Source organism: Magnolia sinica, chromosome 1 (genome assembly GCF_029962835.1).
Source record: "Magnolia sinica isolate HGM2019 chromosome 1, MsV1, whole genome shotgun sequence".
In the NCBI taxonomy this organism is placed as follows: Eukaryota; Viridiplantae; Streptophyta; class Magnoliopsida; order Magnoliales; family Magnoliaceae; genus Magnolia; species Magnolia sinica.
In genome coordinates, this window is record NC_080573.1 from 84,842,298 (window position 1) to 84,864,916 (window position 22,619).

The 22,619-nt window shown below is 43.8% G+C and overlaps 1 protein-coding gene across 3 annotated transcripts; it reads left to right on the forward strand.

Annotated features, from left to right (window-relative positions):
• Window positions 1-4,341: 4,341 nt before the first annotated feature.
• On the forward strand, window positions 4,342-22,464 carry LOC131251329 (oxysterol-binding protein-related protein 1B-like). 3 transcript variants are annotated; one of them, XR_009173749.1, is made up of 5 exons: window positions 4,342-4,443; window positions 6,452-6,675; window positions 8,970-9,041; window positions 21,775-22,106; window positions 22,269-22,464. XR_009173749.1 is itself a non-coding variant. In XM_058252007.1 (3 exons), exons 1-3 carry the CDS (start codon window positions 21,790-21,792, stop codon window positions 22,347-22,349), a joined length of 309 nt encoding a protein of 102 aa, XP_058107990.1. In that variant the 5' UTR covers window positions 21,559-21,789; the 3' UTR covers window positions 22,350-22,464. The 3 variants fall into 3 exon arrangements, 1 of the variants encoding a protein (XP_058107990.1); XR_009173751.1 differs by lacking the exon at window positions 22,269-22,464 and having other exon boundaries at window positions 21,775-21,942; window positions 22,032-22,128; XM_058252007.1 differs by lacking the exons at window positions 4,342-4,443; window positions 6,452-6,675; window positions 8,970-9,041 and having other exon boundaries at window positions 21,559-21,942; window positions 22,032-22,106.
• The last annotated feature ends 155 nt before the right edge of the window (window positions 22,465-22,619 follow it).

A 22,619-nucleotide genomic window follows, 5' to 3' on the forward strand; every position in this document is an offset into this window, starting at 1 on the left:
TGACCTATTAGAACACCTCTACTCGGGTTTGCAGGGGACAAAATCACCTTAGAAAGTTTGATTTAGCTTCTGGTCTTTGCAGGAGAAGGGCAAAACCAAATGACGACTATGATTGACTTCCAGGTGGTCGACTGCCCCTTTGTCTATAACGTTATCCTCGAGTGGCCTTCCCTCAACATTCTCTAAGCAGTTGTGTCAACATATCACCTAGGGATAAAGTTCCCAACTAAGCACAACACCGGGCATATTAAAGGTGATCAACATGAACCTTGACAATGCTACTCCTTGGCGTTGGGATCGTAAAACTGAACAATGACCATCACTTCCTTCAATCACCGAGAAGATTATGTCGAGAGAGGGTGCTCAATGGAAGAACTCATACCCATTCCACTCAACGAATTCGACCCAACCTGTACTGTCCAGGTCGGGTCATCACTAACACCAACATTAAAAGATGAGATGATGAACCTCCTCCAATGACATTCTGATGCGTTTGCCTGGTCACATTAGAACATGCCCGGAATCGACCTAAAGGTGATGGTTCATAGATTAAATGTCTATCCCAATCACTGACCGGTTTGGTAAAAATCAAGAGCATTCAAAGCCGAATGATATGCCATCTTTGGGGAAGAGGTTGGGAAACTCCTCGAAGCAGGTTTCATGGAAGAAATATATAACCCGGACTGGATAGCTAACGTCGTCCTGGTGAAAAAATCTAATGAAAAGTGGCAAGTTTGTGTAGACTACATCGACTTGAACAAAGCCTACTCCAAGGATAGCTTCCCTCTCCCTAGGATCGACCAGCACATCGACAACACGGCCGAGCATTAGCTCTTAAGCTTCATAGATGCCTATTCAGGCTACAATCAAATCGCAATGCACCCTCATGACTAACAGAAGATGACCTTCATCATCGATAAAGGCCTCTACTGTTATAAAGTCATGCCCTTTAGGTTGAAAAATGCTAAGTCATGCCCTTTAGGTTGAAAAATGCTAGCGCCACATACTAGTGACTTGTCAATAAGATGTTTGCCCAGCAGATTGGGTGCTTCATGGAAGTCTACGTCGACTATATGCTAGTTAAGAGCATCAGAGCTACGAACCACCTCTCCGACCTTGAGGAGATGTTCGTGATCCTTAGGAAATATCAGATGAAATTAAATCCAAGCAAATGTTCTTTTGGCGTCAGTTCGAGAAAATTACTTAGGTTCTTGGTCAGCCATAGGGGGATAGAGGTGAATCGCGATAAGATCTATGCCCTGCTCGACATGAGCTCACCAAGGGCGATGATAGAGATCCAGTGCCTCATAGAAGAATAGTCGCGCTTAGTCATTTTGTCTCCCGAGCTACGTACAAATGCCTTCCCTTCTTCAAACAATTGAAAGGAAATAGAAAAGTAGAGTGGACAGAAGAATGCAAGCTTGCCTTACAAAAGCTCAAGCAATACATGGGGTCTCCACGATTGCTTTCGAAGCCTGAGCAGGGTGAGTCACTTCTACCATATCTAGTAGTCTCATCAGCCATAGTTAGCTCAGCCCTCATCAAGGTGCAGGAAGGGAAACAATTACCCATGTACTGCATCATTAAGATCTTGGTCCTAGCAGAAACCAAGTACCTAAACATCGGGAAGCTCGCCCTAGCCTTATTTATTTCAGCATAGCATCTGCGACCATACTTCCAAGCCCACATCATCGTGGTCCCAACAGACCAACCCCTCCGCCATGTGCTTCAGAAACCTAAAGTATCAAGAAGATTCATGAAATGAGTGGTCAAACTTAGCAAGTTCGATATCAACTACAGACTCTGAACAGCCATTAAAGGCCAAGCAATGGTTAACTTTATTGTCGAACTCATGTCCAAAGATGATCTGAAAGCTAGCTCCAACATACAGAACAACCAATCTGAAGATCAGACTCCCAAATTGGATTTACAGGCATAAACGTTGCACGTTGATGGTGTCACGCCCCAGACTCAAAAATCGGGCTCAAAAAATTCCTGATCGTCGAATCCGGTGCTGACAGCCTCCTTAGTACCCCATTCTCGGCTCTTGGCACCGATATACCAGGTTCTGATCCTGAGATCCTACAAGGAGGATTTTCAATCATAAATTTATTTCATAAGAAGCATAACCCACATGCCATAACTAAAAAATCACTAAATATCCACTATGATAAAAAAACTTTTGAGTACAAGGTACAAAAGGAAATACAATATATAGATATCAAAAGGAAACTCTGTAAGCTCAACCGCACACTCCTGCCTCTACTCAGCTATGACTGCATTCTGGTGTCACCTGCATGTATCTATTATGCATAAGCTTATAGAAAGCTTAAAGGGTGGTGTAAGTGTGTGCGCAATATAAGCGTGCTCAGAATGCAATATCAGAGTAATGCGGAAACATACTGGTAAATCCATGAATGCTATGCGAAAATGCTGGTAAGTGCATGAATGCGATCAGCCATACTAAGGTTATGTGATGCAAGGCCTACCTAGCCAAATATCAATGCAAGATGCAACACAAGCATGCCAATCCTCATCTGAATCCACATAACAATTCAGCTTATCTGTGGAATATCATATATCAGTATAGTTCTCCCTCTGAATAATTACCAGGGTCTAGTACACTCTACACTAGCTTGCCACCCCATCTAACCGCGCAACTGGGTAAGTGAAAAAGACCTCATTATCCAGCTGCCAATATTGGGCCCGACTCAACGATAGTAGACCCATTCCTCCAGCTGGTCAAACTCAACCTAACATTGCCCCCTCACTCAGGCGGGTAAGGTCACACCCCCTTCCAACCAACCACAACACAGTGGGAGACATGGCCTACTGGTATACCGCCCTCGTACGCTCGTGTATCCACTTAGTCTCGGCGTTGGAGCATCCTCCTGGTACCATAAGTGTTCAGGGACTTTCAACCAAAGACATCATTGCGCCCTAGTGCTTAGAACCAAGTATTTTCAGTTTCTAATCCTGCCATCCATGATATGCCTATGGAGGTCATAACCCTAATGTCACTAGGGTACTCGGTAACCATATCTCACAATGCAACATGCATGAGTCATACAATCCAGTCATGCATTAATCTTGTGAGTACCGTGCGCTCATGTGGGACAACTTTGCCTATCAGGGAGTCTCATAAACAACCTGCCCAATGGCATAATGTTATGATCAATCACTCCTCATAACAAGCATACAGATGATGAGTATGGGCATGTATCATGATGCTATGTTAACACATACTCATAGTCGCAATCGATAATCGGCCTGTATATAAGGCGGGGTCTATAGAAGGACAGCGGATCTGATCTATAACATGAAGATCAGTCCTCAACAGTGGATATACCAAATCTGATACTACGAATTCTCTCATCTATGGTAAGGGGTGATGATGTATCCTTCCCCTATCATGGATGGGCCTAAATGGCCTACCTATATCATGAATGGGCCTAAGAATGAAGAGTGGGCTTCCTCGCCCGCTCCATCATGTAGTAAACTAGGCTTCCTAAGGGGCCCAATAAACATAACATGAACTCAATAGCTAGGACAATCTATAAGGCGTGATGGAAGCATAAGAATAATGGGGGCCCAATGGTTTGGGGTAAGCCCAAAGAGGTAGATCATGCTAATGTCAATGGGGGCCTAAAGAATTAGGATAACCCAACTAGGTGAGATGGATCATACTAATAATAGTGGGGGCCCATCAATTTGGGTTAGCCCACTAACGGGGGAATGAGAATGGGCCTAATCAATGGGCCCTAGGGAGGATCATAAGGTGGACATTTACACTACCAAAAAAATGAGCAAAGGCTACGAACTATAGAGGCATATGGCTATGGCTTTAATCTCTAGCTATATAGCTACGAATTTAATCCGTAGCTAAAACATACCTCCCCATACGACCTTATTAAAGACTGACAATACTTAAGGGGCTCCATGGGGCCCATTGCAATATATTTGTTTTATCTAATCGGTCCATCAATTTTGAAATATTATTTCAGTGCATGAGCCCAAAAATTAGAATGATCAAAAGTCTAAGTGGACCACACCATGAGAAAGAATGAAAAATAAATTTATATCGTTAATATGTGGTGTGGTCCGCCTAAATCTTAGATCTGACTCATTTTTTAGATAAACCCAAAAAATGAGCCGTTAAAATAAATGGACGGAGTGGATAATTAACATACACAATGGTGGGCCCCACAAGTCCTAAAATAAATCACTCCTAAAATCCCGTCCGCACACCTCTCCCGCGGACCCTATTTCACAAAAGCAAATCCTTCTCTCTCTCTCTCTCACTCAGCCCTCTCTCAATCTCTCGTGCTCCCTCACCCTCTCTCTGTCTCTCAGCTCCATTTCCTTCTCTGTTTCCCAACCTCTCTATCTCTCTCGCTAGGGTTTTCAAAACCCCCTTTCACTGCAAGAAGGAGAAGAAGAACGGTTAGTCTCTCTCTCTCTCTCTCTCTCTCTCTCTCTCTGTTTAGGATCTTTTGACGGATGGTTGATACTGATGGATAAGATAACTAATGGGTGTTTTCTATTGAATATAACATCCAATGAATGTATCAGTCTCCCCTGTCAAGCTTATGTTTGGAACTCGAACAATCATTGAGATTTTGTTTGGAACATTTTTGGGAGAGCCACCTCAGAATAGATGCTAAAGCCATTTTATCTTCTGACCCTACTTCAGGTGATTGTATGATTGTGATTACCTGTTCAAGGAATACATTTTCCTTTTGTAAAGTGGGAGATGCAGCATGGACAGCCTTGGAAAGAAATCCTAAAAGAAATCTCGATGAATTTCACTACATATCTGATATCACATTCTGTAATGGGCGCTTACTTATAACAAGATATATCTCTGTACTCAGTATTTATGAATTGGATCTCGGTCCTAACTCTACAAAATGGAAGCCGCTTCTCCTCCCTGAAATAGAATTTCCTCGCAATGTTGTTTTGAGGCATGTGCATGGAATCTATCTAGTGGAATCATGCAGGGACTTGTTAATGGTTTTAAGGTTATACTACTATTTTCTTGAATATATGCATCATACTAGATATATGACAACATTCCGCCTTTTTAAGATGGACACAAATGTTCTGTTTGGATCGAGGTAGAAAGTTTGGGTGATCAAATGCTTTTCTTAGGCTACACTAACTCTATTCCAACTACAGGATTGTCGGGCTTCGAATGGAATTGTATTTATTTTATGAAGGATATTTTTATTTGTAATCATGAATTGGGTGTGTTTGACTTAGAGGATGGTAGTATCTGGCCATTTCCTTCAAGCATTCCTTCAGGCATTTACTACCCAACTCGGTTTAAGCCAATTTAGGTAACACCATATCCACCAATGGAATAGTTTTTATGTATATTTTTACTTTTTCTTTTAATGATAGTTGTTTTTGCATTTAAATAATTTATTTATATATTAGATAAACATAACAGATTATATTCAATTGTTAATAGCTTGATTTGAAGATTTTCATTAATCAAGGTTCTCATAATATATTATTATGTTAGGGAACGAGCATAAGCATTTGAATGTATGTGAGTTCTATACATGTTCATTGTATGGGACCCACCATTATATGCCTATGTCATCACCTGTTAAACTCACAGCAAATGATAGTGAGGAGATCCTGCACAAGAGGAATTATATGATACATGGGCCACATATTTTCATCAACTCTTCAATTCTCATACTGTCATACATCAATTGTTTGGTAGTTAGGACCATTGGTCCTAGTGTGGATGGAGTGCCCCAAAAAGGAAAAAAATGTCATGAATTGGAAGATCCCAAGCAATCAATATTGGGAAGCTTTTCAAGTTGAATGCAGACCATTGTTGTGTTTCTCTTCCGAACTACATGTCTTAATACCATAAATAAAAGATGTTAAGATGTTCTATTTAGGAGATATTTGATGCATGATCAATACATGGTGGGACACAATATATCAATGGCCTGCATTATCAAAGTGGGCATCCCTGACCTGATATCTAAATTGATAATAGTTTGGATAATCTCAATCAAAGCAGTTTCAATTTGGATAATCTCAATTAGAGCTCTCTCTCTCTCTCTCTCTCTCTCTCTCTCTCTCTGAGATGGATCAAAATATGGTTTCAATCTTTTCTATAGATTTGTTGTCTCTTGTTCTGAGTTAAATTTTCTGCTTTTCACCTTTCTTTCGACGACATTGTATTGTCACGGGATTCAACGCATATGGCACGGGGCCAGTAAATTCTGAATCCTTGTCGGGTTAGGATGCTTGCACAATGTGAATCTAATGGCTTATAGACACCATCTTTTATGTGTATTCTTCGTCTCTCAAGTTCCAATATGCTCATGAGCAGGACATGTATAATTCTTCATCTGAAAATGCACATCATTTTAAGTTGGTTTGGTTACATTTCGTTTCCATATGTGAATCCATCCATGTTTTATAGGTGAAGAGCGATTTGTAAAAAGAACCTCGGCTGCAAGGATAGTGAAGTTGTCCGTCACCACTTATATCATTTTTGTTATCTTTATGTTTCTCCATCTTTTGCTTGTTTTTTGGCGTATTTTAGTTGAATGTCTTTCTTCCTTTAGAGAATGTTGGATCAGGTTGAAGTTGTGGAGAAATCTTCAACATTAACACTACACAAATCTGTCACTGGAGATCCAATATGTACATTATGTCTATGTCTTTTCTTTAATGCTAGTCCAAATCCCCTTCAAAATCAATTGTTCTTAATGGAACTTTTGTTTTTGTTTCTCTATCCTCAAGCCTTTACTTATCTAGGTCAGGTTGTTTTACAATGGTTGTGCTGTGAAGCGTACCTTGCTTGTCAATAAAAAGGTACAAGTATTTTCATTTTCATTTTTAATTTTTTTCCATTAATTTTTATGTGAAACTTCTAAAGATAATGTGAGATTTTGGTTAAGACCATTATTAACACTTGCCTGATTGGTGTGGTGCTTCTCATTTAGTAGTACTAACTTTGTTTACAAATGTGTTATGGAGATTTTAGATTTTTATTTATTTGACTTTCAACATGAGTCCATGCCTGTTTGATTGGTGGGGAAAAAAAGGAAATAGAAAATAGAATGTAAAAGTTATCCAATAATGATTTCCATGACTACAATTGAAAATGTATTCCCATGGATTCCATTAATGCCACCGCATTTATGGGCACCTTAACATGCACCATATGTATGGCCATTGCTTCTTTTTTTTTTTTGTTTTTTTTCCTTCTCAGCATGCACCTCATTTCAAGTGATTTCTCACACCATGTATATTTTCAAGTTTGTCGCTTAATTTATGGCTCATTCTCTGGTGGTAGACACTAGTGTGTTCAAGTCAGAATTCACAATGATATGCATCTAATGGTCCAGTAAACAAGTCATACTTTGTATGCTATTAAGAAAATGAGTTATATGATTGATTTTCATGAAGGCAGACACTTGTGCATTCAAGTCGTAATTCACAATGATATGCATTTAATGGTCCACCGAACATGTCATGCTTATGTTGTGCTTTGTATGCTATTAATAATGTGGCAAGAGGAAAATTTAGGCGACTACTCTCGTCAATCACCTGAGAAAATAAATAATTCACAAAAAGACAGACTGCAGAAGTCTAACTTCTGTCATTCCACACCCAATCAATAACCCAAATTCCACCACCACTGGTCTCCACCATCCATGTCACCATCATGAATAATCATCATCATACATCATCAAGCACATTCTTGGTATGAACACATCACCATCTATGTCATGCCTCATGAAACAACATCAACATCTCAATGCTCCCTTACCTCTTACTCCCCTACAAACAACAAAATCACCCTTCTCACCATCCCTCATTCCATTCCATTAGCTTACATCCAACCATTCAATTCATGTGGCTAACCTAAAACCCATTTTTCATTGATTTCTCGTAGCAGTCCAACTCACCCAAATCTCTCTTCTTCAAATGAAATTGTGAAAATTCCTAAGGTGGGTAGAAGACTAGTTCTCCCTTCCATGTGAACTCCTTTCCCTCATTACTTTCCATTAATGCTTTGCACTTTCAGCTTCTCATTCTTTCTTCTTTTCTTTTTTACTTCTTGATTAACTTTTTGTATGAATGCTTGAAAAGGAAGGGTTGTGGGTTTATATTCCTCTGTCTGATTCTTTTTATTTTTGATTTTTTAAACTACTTCTGAAGGATTCCTCATGTCTCCTAATCAACCTGGTTTTGCACTTTGCTATCTAGGAATTTGATCTATCTTGCCACTGTTACCATTATGTAAAGGCTGTTATGGCACACCATGCCTGTAGCTAAAGCTAATGTGGTTGTCATTAGCTGAAGGATAACTGGGTTTCTACCTACCAATAATTTGTATGTTGGAATCAACTACCCTTGGTAAGGTACCTAACAATAGAGGCTGCTCTATGCAGTGGCCTTTTGGAGTGGTTACATAAACTCATAGGTAACCAATTAATTGAAGAGAAAATGTTCATCACTGGTGTTGTACTTCTGAAATAAGCTTACTGAGATTGGTCGAAGTAGCAGCAACCTTTGTGGAGGGATTGTGGGTTTTGTGTATTTTCCAAAAAGCTTGCATTTTGTTAGTCTATTATCTTTCCTTGAGGTGAAGGTAGATGTAGGGAAGAGAGAGATGTTCTCGACTGAACAAGGAATTACAGGCATCATGTTGAATACAGTTGCGCACGTTAAGAGTTCTAGTTTGCAGCTATATCTACCTCATTCTTCATTAAGCTGTTAAAATTCTGTGGGAATGTAAGAAGAGAAAGAGGGTTTCTTTCCTTTTTATTTTTCCAAAGGAAGGGAAGACTCTCTCATTCTCTCTCTCCCTTAAATCATAGCTAAAGGAAATGAAAGGTGGGGCTTTAAATCCTTATCCCATATCAGAGATTTTATTTTTATCTTTTGCTTCTTGATGGAACTTCTGTTTTTGTTTCTCTATCCTCTAGCCTTTACTTATCCAGGTCAGGTTGTTCTACAATGGTTGTGCTGTGAATGGTACCTTGCTTGTCAATAAAAAGGTACAAGTATTTTCATTTTCATTTTCATTTTTTTCCATCGATTTTTTTCCATATTGCTAAATCCGGCGCGACCTCCGTAGAACCCCATTCTCGGACCCGGCACCCATTCACCAGGTTCCGATCCTGTGAGACTACAAGGAGGGTTTCAAATCATCGGTCGATTCATAATGAGCATAACAAAAGCATAACCCACCAACAATAACCACAGAACACCACCACAAAATCCACTATGATCAAAAACATTTTGAGTACAATGCGATGAAAGGGAAAATACAATGTAACAAAAGAAACAAAACTCCGAAGCTCGCCGCACGCTCCAACTACGAGACTATGGCCGCAATGCGTCTGGTGTCACCGCACGCATCAATCGTGCATAAGCTTATAAAAAGCTTAGAGGGAGGTGTAAGTATGTGCGCAATATAAGCGTGCTCACAATGCAAGGTCGAGTAATGCGGAATCATAGTGATGAGCACATGAATGCAATCAGCGTACTAAGGCTATGCGGTGCAAGATATGAATGCTATCGGCCATAACACGCCATACGATGTGAGATGCAACTCAAGCATGCCAAACCTCATCATATATCGGTACAGTTCTCATTCTGGATAATCACCAGGGTTCAATACACTCCAAATGGCACTGTCGCTCTCCTAGCCGCAGTCCAAGTGAGCGTAAGAAACCTCACTATCCGCCTGGCCAATAGTACGCCAATACCTATCCAGCACGTCGATAGTGGACCCATTCGCGAGCTGGTCAAACTCGGCCTAGTATTGCCCCCACCCTAGGGTGAGTAAGGCCACACTCCTTTTCAACCGACCACGACACGGTGGGAGACGCGGTCTCCTGGTATTCGACCCTCATGCCCTCATATATCCACTCGGTCTCGATGTTGGAGTCATCCTCTGGTACCATCGGGTTTAAGGATTTTCACCCAGGGACGTCTATGGCGCCCGTATGATAGAACCAAATATTTTCGGTTTCCAATCCTGCCATCCACGATGTGTCTGTGGAGGACATGGCCCTGATGTGGCTAGGGCATACAGTAACTACAATCACACAAATGCAAGTGCATGAATCACACTATCAGTCATGCAATGGTCATGCGTGTGCCATGCACTTATATGGGGCGACTCTGCCTATCAGGGAGCCCATAAACAGTCTATCCAAAGGTATATGCTATGATCGGTCACTCCTCACATCAGGCATACATATGGTGCGAATGATCATGAATCATGGATCTATACTAAACATGTATAAAGAGATGGGCTCTAGGTATAATGGAGATGGCCCTAGACAGCCTACTTACCACAATTATGGGCCTATCAGTGGGCCTTAGGGAGAGTTATAATGCGGACATTTAACCAACATTATCCATTCAATGTGGACATCAAACCAACATTGCTCCCAAGGGATGGCCTTCCATGAATTACACATTGTAATGGGCCTTTTGTACATCTAATTGGGCCTTGACCCAAGGACCCAAATACATCAAATGGGCTACATAACATGAGCCCCATATCTATATCAAGGTGGGCCTCAATGGGCCTCATAATATGGGCCTAATACAAATCAAGGTGGGCCTCAACAAGGACCACTAATGCATGAAGATGGGCCTCCATAATGGGCCTTAAATTATCTCCAAAACAGTTGGACAGTTGGATGAAACACATACATTATGATGGAGCCCACACTAATAGAGGGTGTGGTTTACAATACTTACATAAGTGGGGCCCACCAAAGTGCTCATTTTCTACCCAGCTTAAAGCCCAATATAATGTTTATTTTCCAAACAATCTATTCATTTTCCATACTTATATATATATATATATTTATTTATTTTAAAAAATGCATTGGGCCATCCAAACAATGGATGGTGTGGATCATCACCTGCAATAGAGTGGGCCACACCGTCTGATGTAGATGGACGGGATAGATGTAACACATATTGGTGGGATCCACACTATTACAAAGGAAGAGAGAGAGATAGAGAGAGATATACGGTGAGATAGAGGGACCCCGCCACTATGGGCCCTCTTGATTAAATCACATACATCCAAATGGGTCCCACCAACAAGTGGGCCCTAAAATTTGAAATAATGGCAAATCACCCACCTTATCTTCCTTCTTCTTGGTCCCTTAGACTCCAATGCTCCTTAGCTTCAACTTTGATGGAGGTTGATGGGGTTTAGATGGTTGAGATGGAAGATGAGAAGGTGTAGATGGAAGATGGAAGGTGGGCCACACTTGAGAGGGAGAGGAAGCTTGGACGTTTGAGGCTTGGGGTTGCTTGGAGATTTTGAGAAATGAGGGAGAGAAAGAAGATATGGATGGGTGAGGTGAGGTGATGGAGTGATGGGTTGGGTTGAAAAATTGTAAAAGGTGTATGGTTGTTGTTGAAATTTGGAAAAGAGGAGTGGTGAGGTGGAAAGAAGGTGGACTTTTGAAAAAAAGAGGGAATGGGTTGATGTACTTGAGGTATGGTTGCATTTATGGTTGATTGATGGGACTAATTGTGTAGAGATTCCCTCGAAATCCACAACGCGCTGTGTTTATTTGGAATAAACGCTGATCGGCATCTTCTTGCCTGGGTATCGGTTCAGTGCGCAAGTCATGGCGTTGGAACCACGGCGACGACGCGATCGCCAAGACATAAGTTTTGGATCGAGCCGACGTCGGTGTGTGGGACCTGGCTTAGGATCGTGCGCAAATGCCAAATACGGTGTGAAGGTTGCCGGAATTTGACCGGAAGGACTGCGGAAGCCAACGGAATAGAATGGATTAGGACACGGGTCTTACAGCTCTCCCCTCCAAATAAAAATTTCGTCCTCGAAATTTACACAATCAAAGCAAGGAATCATAACTCATAATAAAGAGAAAACAAGGCATCATCGAATAAATATTAGAGACAACATGCAACATATAACATACAATCAATCATCAAAGAGATGAGGATAGCGCTCTCGAATCTCAGCCTCGCGCTCCCAAGACGCCTCATCAACAGAATGGTGACCCCACTGAACCTTCACCAAGGGAATGACCTTGGTTCGGAGGACCTGCTCCTTCCGATCAAGGATACGTACTGGCTGCTCAATGTAAGAAGCATCCTCACGAACCTCCAACGGCCGCCAGTCGATAATGGAATGATGTTCGACCCACACTTCCTTAACATAGAGACGTGAAAACGTTGTGGACGCTCTAAACAACCGAGATGGTAAGGCAAGCCGATAGGCCACGCCAATGTGCTCGGTGATCTCGAAAGGTCCTATGAATCTCGGGGCAAGCTTGCCCTTCGCTCCAAATCTAACTACGCTCTTCATGGGCGAGACCTTGAGATACACATGGTCCCCTACATCAAACTCCAAGGGACGACGCAGACGATCAGCAAAACTTCCGGCTCTGAGTTATGCGCATCCTCTGCTGATGATATCAATAACCTCGATGTCTCCTGCACAAGCTCGGGACCCAGGAGACGCCGCTCTCCAACCTCCGGTCCAACAACTCGGAGATCTCCACGGTCTGCAATATAATGCCTCAAAAGGAGCCATGCTAATGGTCCCCTACTTGTTGTTGTATGCGAACTCGGCTAATCGCAAATGCTCATCCCAGCTACCACCGAAGTCAATCGTGCAAGCCCGAAGCATATCCTCAAGGATCGGTCTGGCCATCTCGGTCTGGCCATCGATCTGCGAATGATATGCGGTGCTGCAAATCGGTGCCCATAGCTCTCTGAAAGCTTCCAGAACCGAGACGTGAACCTTGGGTCTCGGTCGAAATGATCGAGACAGGAACGCCGTGCCGTCTCACAATCTCCTCAATGAACAACCTCGCAAGCCGGTCCAAGGGCCAAGTCGCACGAATCGTAAGAAAATGTGCCGACTTCGTCGACGGTCCACGACAACCCAAATGGCGTCATGACCGCGCCGAGTCCTCGGCAAACCCATAATGAAATCGTAGATATGTGCTCCCACTTCCACATCGGGACGCTCAACGGCTGTAATAGACAGGGGGTCTCCGATGATCGGCCTTGACACGCCGGCATGTGTCACACTCGGCCACAAAACGGCGATTCTGGCGCTTCATTCTCGCCCAAAAATACTGTCGCCTCATATCACAGTACATCTTTCGTCGAGCCGGGGTGGATAGAAAACCGCGATCGATGCGCCTCGGTCATAAGATCTCTATGCAACTCGGGAATATCCGGGACACACAATCGGCCTCTAAAGCAAAGTCCACCATCGGAACCAATCTGCCAGCCTGACTCTCAGATGCTGCGTCTGCTCGGTAATCCTGTAACGACTCATCTACCTGCCGAGCCTTGATCACCCTTGCGACAAGAGAGGGTTGAATCGGCAGACTTGATAACTGCATATTTTAAGACTGAGACCAAAATTAAAGTCATACTCTGCTATATCCTCGAGCATCTTCCACTCTGAATCATCATATGTGCCACCAGCCTCGTGCTGACGGCTAAGAGCATCCGCCACTACATTCGCCTTACTTGGGTGGTTGGAGGTCAAAATCATAATCCTTGAAGCTCCATCCAGTGTCTCTATCTCATGTTCAGCTCAGTTGAGAAAATAGATACTTCAAGCTCTTATGGTCGGAGAAGAGCTCGAACCTAACCCCATAAAGATAGTGTCTCCACACCTTCGGTGCGAAGACACTGCTGCCAACTCTAAGTCATGCGTGGGGTAGTTCGGCTCATGAACCTTGAACTAACGAAACACAAATGCTACAGTCGCCATGCTTGCATCGGACAACACCCAATCTAATACGCGAAGCATCAATAAATACCACGAATCCATCACTCCCGGAGGAAGAGTGAGGATAGGAGCGGACGTCAGACGGTCCTTTCACTCCATAAATGCTCGCTCACAGTGTCACTCCAAATAAACTCTGCGCCCTTCCGAGTCAACCTGGTTAACGGGGATGCAATACGGAGAAGCCCTCAATGAAACGTCGATAATATCCCTCTAAACCAAGGAAACTACGGATCTCGAATGTAGTCGTGGGTTGGCCCCACCGACGCACTCGCCTCAACCTTCGAGGGGTCCATGCGACACCCTCCTCGTCACCACGTGACCGAGGAATCTCACCTCCTCTTGCCAGAACTCACACTTCTCCAGCTTCGCATATAGGTGGTGGGCACGGAGGGTCTGCAAGCGATCTCCAAATGCCGCATATGGTCCTCATGGGTCCTCGAATATATCGGATGTCGTCGATAAAAACCACAACAAACCTGATCGAGATATGGACGAAAGACCTCGTTCATCAATGGCGCATGAAGACCGCGGGTGCATTGGTCGGTCCGAAAGGACATGACCCGAAACTCAAAATGACCATAATGCGTCATGAAAGCTGTCTTCGGATGTCCTCCTCTTGACACGAATCGATGATAACCGACGCAGTTAATCTTCGAAAAGAAGCTGTGCACCCTGCGTGATCAAATAAATCATCTATCCTTGGGAGCGGGTACTTGTTCTTAATCGTGACCGGTTGAGCTCGGATAATCCACGCAGAGCCTCAACAAGCCATCCTTCTTCTGACGAAAATCGGCGCTCCCAAGGTGAAGCTGCTCGGACAAATAAATCCCAACTCACGTAACTCGTCCAAGTGCTTTGTGGCTCACGCAACTCCATCGGTGCCATACGATACGGGGCCTTCGAGATAGGCGCGTCGGGCATAAGATCAATCTGAAACTCAATATGACGGCGCGGCGGCAATCCAGAATCTCCTGGAACACGTCGGGAAGTCGCAGACACCGGCAACCGATCAATACACATGGCAATAGGCTCCTCGACTACAGGACATCAAGCAAGACAACGGCTCTCCTCAGGGCTCGGCGATAACTGGAACTGCGGCAAGCCTGGTATGCAGAATGTGATTGTCCGAGCAGTTCAAGATAGCGTGGTACTTGGCAAGCCAATCCATGTCCAAGATAATGTCAAAATCTGTCATCGGCAGCACAAACAAGATCAGGAGGCAAAAAGATATCACCAACAAGAATCGGGCAAGATGGACAGAAACGCCAATACTGTGGTCCTTCCCAAGGGCGTCGATACGGTCAATCCCTCACTACTAGACTCTGTCGGAATCCAGTCGATCGGCAAAAACCCTCGGACGTGAATGAGTGAGAAGCGCTAGAATCAAATAATACTCGGGCGATGCATGAAGAGACAGGAAGTATACCCTCGACAACTCCTCCGGATGATGCGGGTCATCTGAGCGCGTAGAACCTAGCTTTGAGTGGTGGGAGGTGCTGTCCCCTCGAGGTCCTTGGTCTGCTGCTGCCTCTGCGGCGGCCTATCCTGCTGCTGCTGCTGCTGAGGTCTCGGGTGAGGTGGCGTGTCTTCGATGGGGTCTCTTGTGCTTGGAGTCTGTCTTGAGGTCTTTCTTGTGGTGCTCTCGGTGGATGTAAGTGAGGCTGTTGTGATCCTCTCGATTGCTGCAGATGAGGGCGAGGCACTCAGACAAGCGATGCCCTGTCCCACCACATCCAAAACAAGTCCTTGCAAATGGTGCCTGGGTGATGGGTGCTGCTGGGGCTGGTGCTCTAGCAGGTGGGTGGCTCTGTACCTCTGTGGTCGTCGCTGCTTTGGGAGCTCGGAGAGGTCTGCATCTTCTGTCCCCTCCTCTGATCTTTGTCGGCCTGCGCGTCAGCCCACTGTCTCATAAATCTAAGCCCTCCGCACTACAGCCTGAAAGGTCGGAAGCTCGTGCCCAACCACACGGCCTCGAAGCCCGTAACGTAAGCAGCTCTCGAAACGGCGGGCCTTCCGCCCCTCATCATCAACCATATAAGGCGCAAACCTCGATAGCGCCACGAAACGAGCCGCGTACTGTGCCACGGTCATATCCCCCTGCACCAGAGTCTCGAACTCCAGTGCCCTCTGGCGTCGAATATGGTCAGGGAAATACTGCTCCTCGAATCGATCTATAAAATCATCCCATGTCCAGACGTAGTCAGGCCCTGCGACGCGGGTAACCGAGGTCCACCAGTGCTCGGCCTCGCCCTGAAAAAGAAACACTGCCAACCGAACTCGCTGCTCGGTCGTGCATGACATGGTATCAAAAATCTTCTCCACATCGGAGCGCCACCTCTCAGCTGCTGTCGGATCTGGCTCACCCTGGAAACGTGGAGGATCAAACTGTCGGAACTCTCGAAGTAGGGCACTCGCGCGCTCCTGCTCTGCCTGGGCCGGTGAAACAACCGGGTGTCTGCTCTGCCCCTGAAGTGCGGCCGTCACAGCCTGCAGCATCTGCTGTAACTGGGAAGCACTCACGGATACGGTCGGATCTGCACCGGTCTCTGGTGGAGGAGCAGCATCCTCAGGATGGGCGGTATGAATCTCTGGTAGAGGAGCGACATCCTCAGGCTGGGCAGTAGGAATCTCTGGTGGTGGAGCAGGGGTCGTAGGTGGTAATGCGGGAGCCGCAGGTGGTGGAGCTGGAGTCTCAGGTGGTGGTGCGGGAGTTGATCGGGTCACTCTCCTACGCGGCATGTCCTATAAGAAAGAGCGAAGGTGCCTATCAACTTAAAAGCTCGCGAAGGCACGCACGTTAAGGGTCTGTAATAAAAGATCGCTAGGCTATCCGAACTTAGGACTTAAATCATTCATAGCAGACATGTAATGTTGTTCTTGGTTATTCTCGAGTTATGCTCTAATACCAACTTCTGTCACTCCCCAAACTCGGAAACCGGGCTCATAAAATTTTCAATCGTCGAATCCGGCGTCGACAGCCTCCGTAGAACCCCATTCTCGGACCCGGCACCCATTCACCAGGTTCCGATCTGTGAGACTACAAGGAGGGTTTCAAATCATCGGTCGATTCATAATGAGCATAACAAAAGCATAACCCACAAACAATAACCACAGAACACCACCACAAAATCCACTATGATCAAAACATTTTGAGTACAATGCGATGAAAGAGAAAATACAATGTAACAAAAGAAGCAAAACTCCAGAAGCTCAGCCGCTCTAACTACAGCGAGACTATGGCTGCGACTACGTCCTGGCGTCACCTGCACGCATCAATCGTGCATAAGCTTATAGAAAGCTTAGAGGGTGGTGTAAGTATGTGCGCAATATAAGCGTGCTCAAAATGCAAGGTCAGAGTAATGCGGAATCATGGTGATGAGCACATGAATGCAATCAGCCGTACTAAGGCTATGCGGTGCAAGATATGAATGCTATCGGCCATAACACGGCCATGCGATGCGAGATGCAACTCAAACATGCCAAACCTCATCATATATCAGTACAGTTCTCATTTTGGATAATCACTGGGGTTCAATACACTCCAAATGGCACTGTCGCTCTCCTAGCTGCACAGTCCAAGTGAGCGTAAGAAATGTCACTATCCGCCTAGCCAATAGTCTGCCAATACCTATCCGGCACGTCGATAGCGGACCCATTCGCGAGCTGGTCAAACTCAGCCTAGTATTGCCCCCTACCCTCGGGCGAGTAAGGCCACACTCCTTTCCAACCGACCACGACACAGTGGGAGACGCGGCCTCCTGGTATTCGGCCCTCATGCGCTCATATATCCACTCGGTCTTGCGTTGGAGTCATCCTCTGGTACCATCGGGTTTAGGGATTTTCACCCGGGGGACGTCTATGGCGCCCGTATGCTAGAACCAAATATTTTCGGTTTCCAATCCAGCCATCCACGATGTGTCGGTGGAGGCCATGGCCCTGATGTGGCTAGGGCATACGGTAACTACAATCACACAAATGCAAGTGCATGAATCACACTATCACCATGCAATAGCCCCGTATATATCATGCACTTATATGAGGCGACTCCGCCTATCGGGAGCCCATAAACAGTCTATCCAAAGGTATATGCTATGATCGGTCACTCCTCACATCGAGGCATACATATGGTGCGAATGATCATGAATCATGGATCTATACTAAACATGTATAAAGAGATGGGCTCTAGGTATAATGGAGATGGCCCTGGACGGCCTACTTACCATAATTATGGGCCTATCGGTGGGCCTTAGGGAGAGTTATAATGCGGACATTTAACCAACATTATCCATTCAATGTGGACATCAAACCAACATTGCTCCCAAGGGATGGCCTTCCATGAATTACACATTGTAATGGGCCTTTTGTACATCTAATTGGGCCTTGACCCAAGGACCCAAATTCATCAAATGGGCTACATAACATGAGCCCCATATCTATATCAAGGTGGGCCTCCATGGGCCTCATAATATGGGCCTATTCCCAATCAAGGTGGGCCTCAACAAGGACCACTAATGCATGAAGATGGGCCTCCATAATGGGCCTTACAGTATCTCCAAAACAGTTGGACGATGAAACACATACATTATGATGGAGCCCACACTAATAGAGGGTGTGGTTTTCCACCCAACTTAAGGCCCAATATAATGCTTATTTTCCACCCAACTTAAGGCCCAATATAATGTTTATTTTCCACCCAACTTAAGGCCCAACATAATGTTTATTTTCCACCCAACTATTCATAGGGTCATGTGGACCAGGTTAGAGCCATTGTATATATATCTATATAGAGATATATATAGATATATATATATATATATATATATATATATATATATTTTATCATCCAATCTATCCATAAGGTCACGTGGGCCTGGATACGGCCCACTGTGCTATTCATTTGACATCCAAACTATTCATAAGATGGCTTGGTCCCGGATAGGGCCCACTGTAATATTTATTTCCCATACAACTGTGATGGAGTTATGTGGGCCAAGGCCCACTTTGAAATGTTTATGTCTCTGTTCACAGGCCATACGGCCAGGAGGGGCCCACCGCAATGCTTATTTGCCATCTAACCTGCGTGTGCAGGGCCCATTGTGATGTTCGTTGACGTCCAACTGTTTATAAGGTCACCAGGACTGGGGTGAATGTGGGACCCACCGAAATGTGGTTCACAAATCCGGCCCATCCATTATGTGGGTCCCATCTGGCTGACGGTCCAGAAAAAATCATAACCATCCAAAACTCAGGTAGGCCCCACCAAGTGATTTTATATGTTTTGGTATGTCTTCACATGATTTTAAATGGTATGGCCCACAGGAGTTCCGTATAAGGCTGATTTTTGGGCTAGACGGCTAGTCCGTAGGGACCCATCAAATACATGGTGCTGATGGTCGAATGCATCAAAGTGGGGCCCACAGCTGGGGCCGTGAGCCCGCTCGTCCGTCGATCGTGATCGGTGGGCGTGGCGGCGGCGTCGGCCTTCTTGCCTCCCTTGTCTACTTATTTTTTTGAAAAAATAGTTTTTCTGCGGATTTTCTATGGTAGGGCCCGCTTCAGTCCGATCCGTCCCAGCCATAGGATTCTACGACTCATGATCGACGAAATGAGACCAATATGCAATGTGTTGTTGGCGAATGGAAGGGTCAAAGTGGGTTTCAATGGTGATACGTCTATTTCTTACGGTATGGCCCGCTCGAGAACCGTATTGGTTCCAAATTTTTGCTCAACGCCTAAAATAATCCAAGAAAGAGGATAGACGGCTTGGATTAAATACCTGAATCAAGGTGGGGCTTGCATGAGAGGCTCACCATTTCTTTCCCTCTCTCCTTTATTTTTATCTTTTTCCTTAAAGTACCCACCCTTGCCCTTACACTTCACTTGCCAACGTCCAGCGTCCCCTGGACGCTGGACGACATATCTGATCACATTGCTATGGTGGGTCCCACGTAGATGTGGCCCACCATCATATGTGCATATAATATATATTATATTATATATATTATATATATTATATAAAATATAACATATATATATATATATATATATTTTTAAAAGCATTGGGCCACCCAAACAATGGATGGTGTGGATCATCACCTGCAATAGAGTGGGCCACACCGTCTGATGTAGATGGACGGGATAGATGTAACACATATTGGTGGGATCCACACCATTACAAAGGAAGAGAGAGAGATAGAGAGAGATGTACGGTGAGATAGAGGGACCCCGCCACTATGGGCCCTCTTGATTAAATCACATACATCCAAATGGGTCCCACCAACAAGTGGGCCCTAAAATTTGAAATAATGGCAAATCACCCACCTTATCTTCCTTCTTCTTGGTCCCTTAGACTCCAATGCTCCTTAGCTTCAACTTTGATGGAGGTTGATGGACTCTTGATGGTGGGGATGAGAGATGAGAGGGTGTAGATGGAAGATGGAAGGTGGGCCACACTTGAGAGGGAGAGGAAGCTTGGACGTTTGAGGCTTGGGGTTGCTTGGAGATTTTGAGAAATGAGGGAGAGAAAGAAGATATGGATGGGTGAGGTGAGGTGATGGAGTGATGGGTTGGGTTGAAAAATTGTAAAAGGTGTATGGTTGTTGTTGAAATTTGAAAAAGAGGAGTGGTGAGGTGGAAAGAAGGTGAACTTTTGAAAAAAGAGGGAATGGGTTAATGTACTTGAGGTATGGTTACATTTATGGTTGATTGATGGGACTAATTGTGTAGAGATTCTCTCGAAATCCGCAACGCGCGGTGTTTCTTCAGAATAAACGCTGATCGGCATCTTCTTGCCTGGGTATCGGTTCGGTGCGTAAGTCACGGCATTGGAACCGCGGCGACGATGCGATCGCCAAGACATAAGTTTCCGATCGAGCCGACGTTGGTGTGCGGGACCTGGCTTAGGATCGTACGCAAACGCCGGATACGGTGCGAAGGTTGCCGAAATTTTACCGGAAGGACCGTGGAAGCCAACGGAATAGTATTGTCAATAAAAAGGTACAAGTATTTTCATTTTCATTTTCATTTTTTTCCATCGATTTTTAAGTGAAACTTCTAAAGATAATGTGAGATTTTGGTTAAGACCATTATTAACACTTGCTTGATTGGTGTGGTGCTTCTCATTTAGTAGTACTAACTTTGTTGGCAAATGTGTTATGGAGATTTTAGATTTTTATTTATTTGACTTTCAACATGAATCCATGCCTGTTTGATTGGTGGGAAAAAAAGGAAATAGAAAATAGAATGTAATAGTTATCCAATAATGATTTCCATGACTGCAATTGAAAATGTATTCCCATGGATTCCATTAATGCCACCACATATATGGGCACTTCAACATGCACCATACGTATGGCCATTATTTTATTTTTTTCCTTCTCTGCATGCACCTCATTTTTCGGCTTTCTGGTTTACGGTTTAAGATACTATGTGTGTTGAATATAATTTAATGAATGGTATCAACTATATAAATCCTTGAATTGGTGCAATTTGGTAATGGATCCATGCAAATTAGCGGCCCACCTCTTGAATGATATCTGGCCCAAAAATTACGCTGATTAGAAGCTCATAACCATTTGTCCATCGCTTGTTTTGAAATGTTGAGAAAACTTTAGAGAAACCATCTACAAAATTGGTCTATAGATCAAATGGCTGAAAATATCCAATCACTAGAACTTTTGACCATTGGCCATCACGAGGTGGCCATTAGGATTGATCAACATATTTGCTAATCTCATAGATAGTAACGTTGATCTGAACGTCATCCAGTCTCATATCTTTTGTTTGTTCACTGATCAATTGATGCTTTCCTTTATTTCATTTATAGTTTTAAATTTTCGTAGTTTGCCAATCTTGATTAGATAGTCTGATTCTCATGCTTTGGTTTGACGAGTTTTATAATTTGATAAGACTTCACATTATTGATTTGGTTTTGAGTCAAGGAGGTAACTTGATATTTTACTTTGAGACAGGTCGGTCATCATCCAATGATTGTTGCATGCCACCGTGAAGGTAGAGGATGGAAATTTTGGGGAGACAGTAATTTGAAAAGTAAATTTTGGGGTCGTTCAATCCAGCTTGATCCTGTTGGTTTTCTAACTCTCGAGTTTGATGATGGTGAAGTTTTTCAGTGGAGCAAGGTATGAAAATCATGAATGAAAATAGTAACATTTGTTTCCTCATGGGGTTCAAGATGAAATGTGTATTTCTTTTTTATTTTTTCCTTCAGGTCACAACTTTTGTATTTTACCAATCATCAATCACCAAAACTTGGATTGTTCCCTTTCAGGAGATAATTGATATGGTGAGACCATTCCTTTTGTGTCGATTTCATTCCTCTTTGAGTTTTTATTAATTCATTAAGAAAAAAAGAAGAGAAAACGGTCATACATGATGCACTTCTTTCACTTTGTCTTTTTTTCCCCCAATGGTCATTCTGATTTCTGAATGTCATGACTATTTGTAGGATGATGGAATATATGAAGCCGTTGCAGGAAGTGACTTTGTCATTACTAGAGTTGCATTTCGAGACAACTCTTCAAAGTAATACATAAATGACCGTGGAAGTAATTTTATAGAGGTCACTAAGAAATTGAAAGGAAAAGGAGTGGACTTGGACAATTGTAATTTCAGCATTATTGTAATTGTAATTGTAATTGAATGAATGAACGATTGTAATTGAATGAATGAGTGATTGTAATTGATTGTAATTGAATAAATGAATGATTATGCAGGTAGTAATTGAATGAATAAATGATTATAATTTTTTATTAAATGTAGGTAATAGCTATGGATGTTAACCATAGCTAGTAATCTG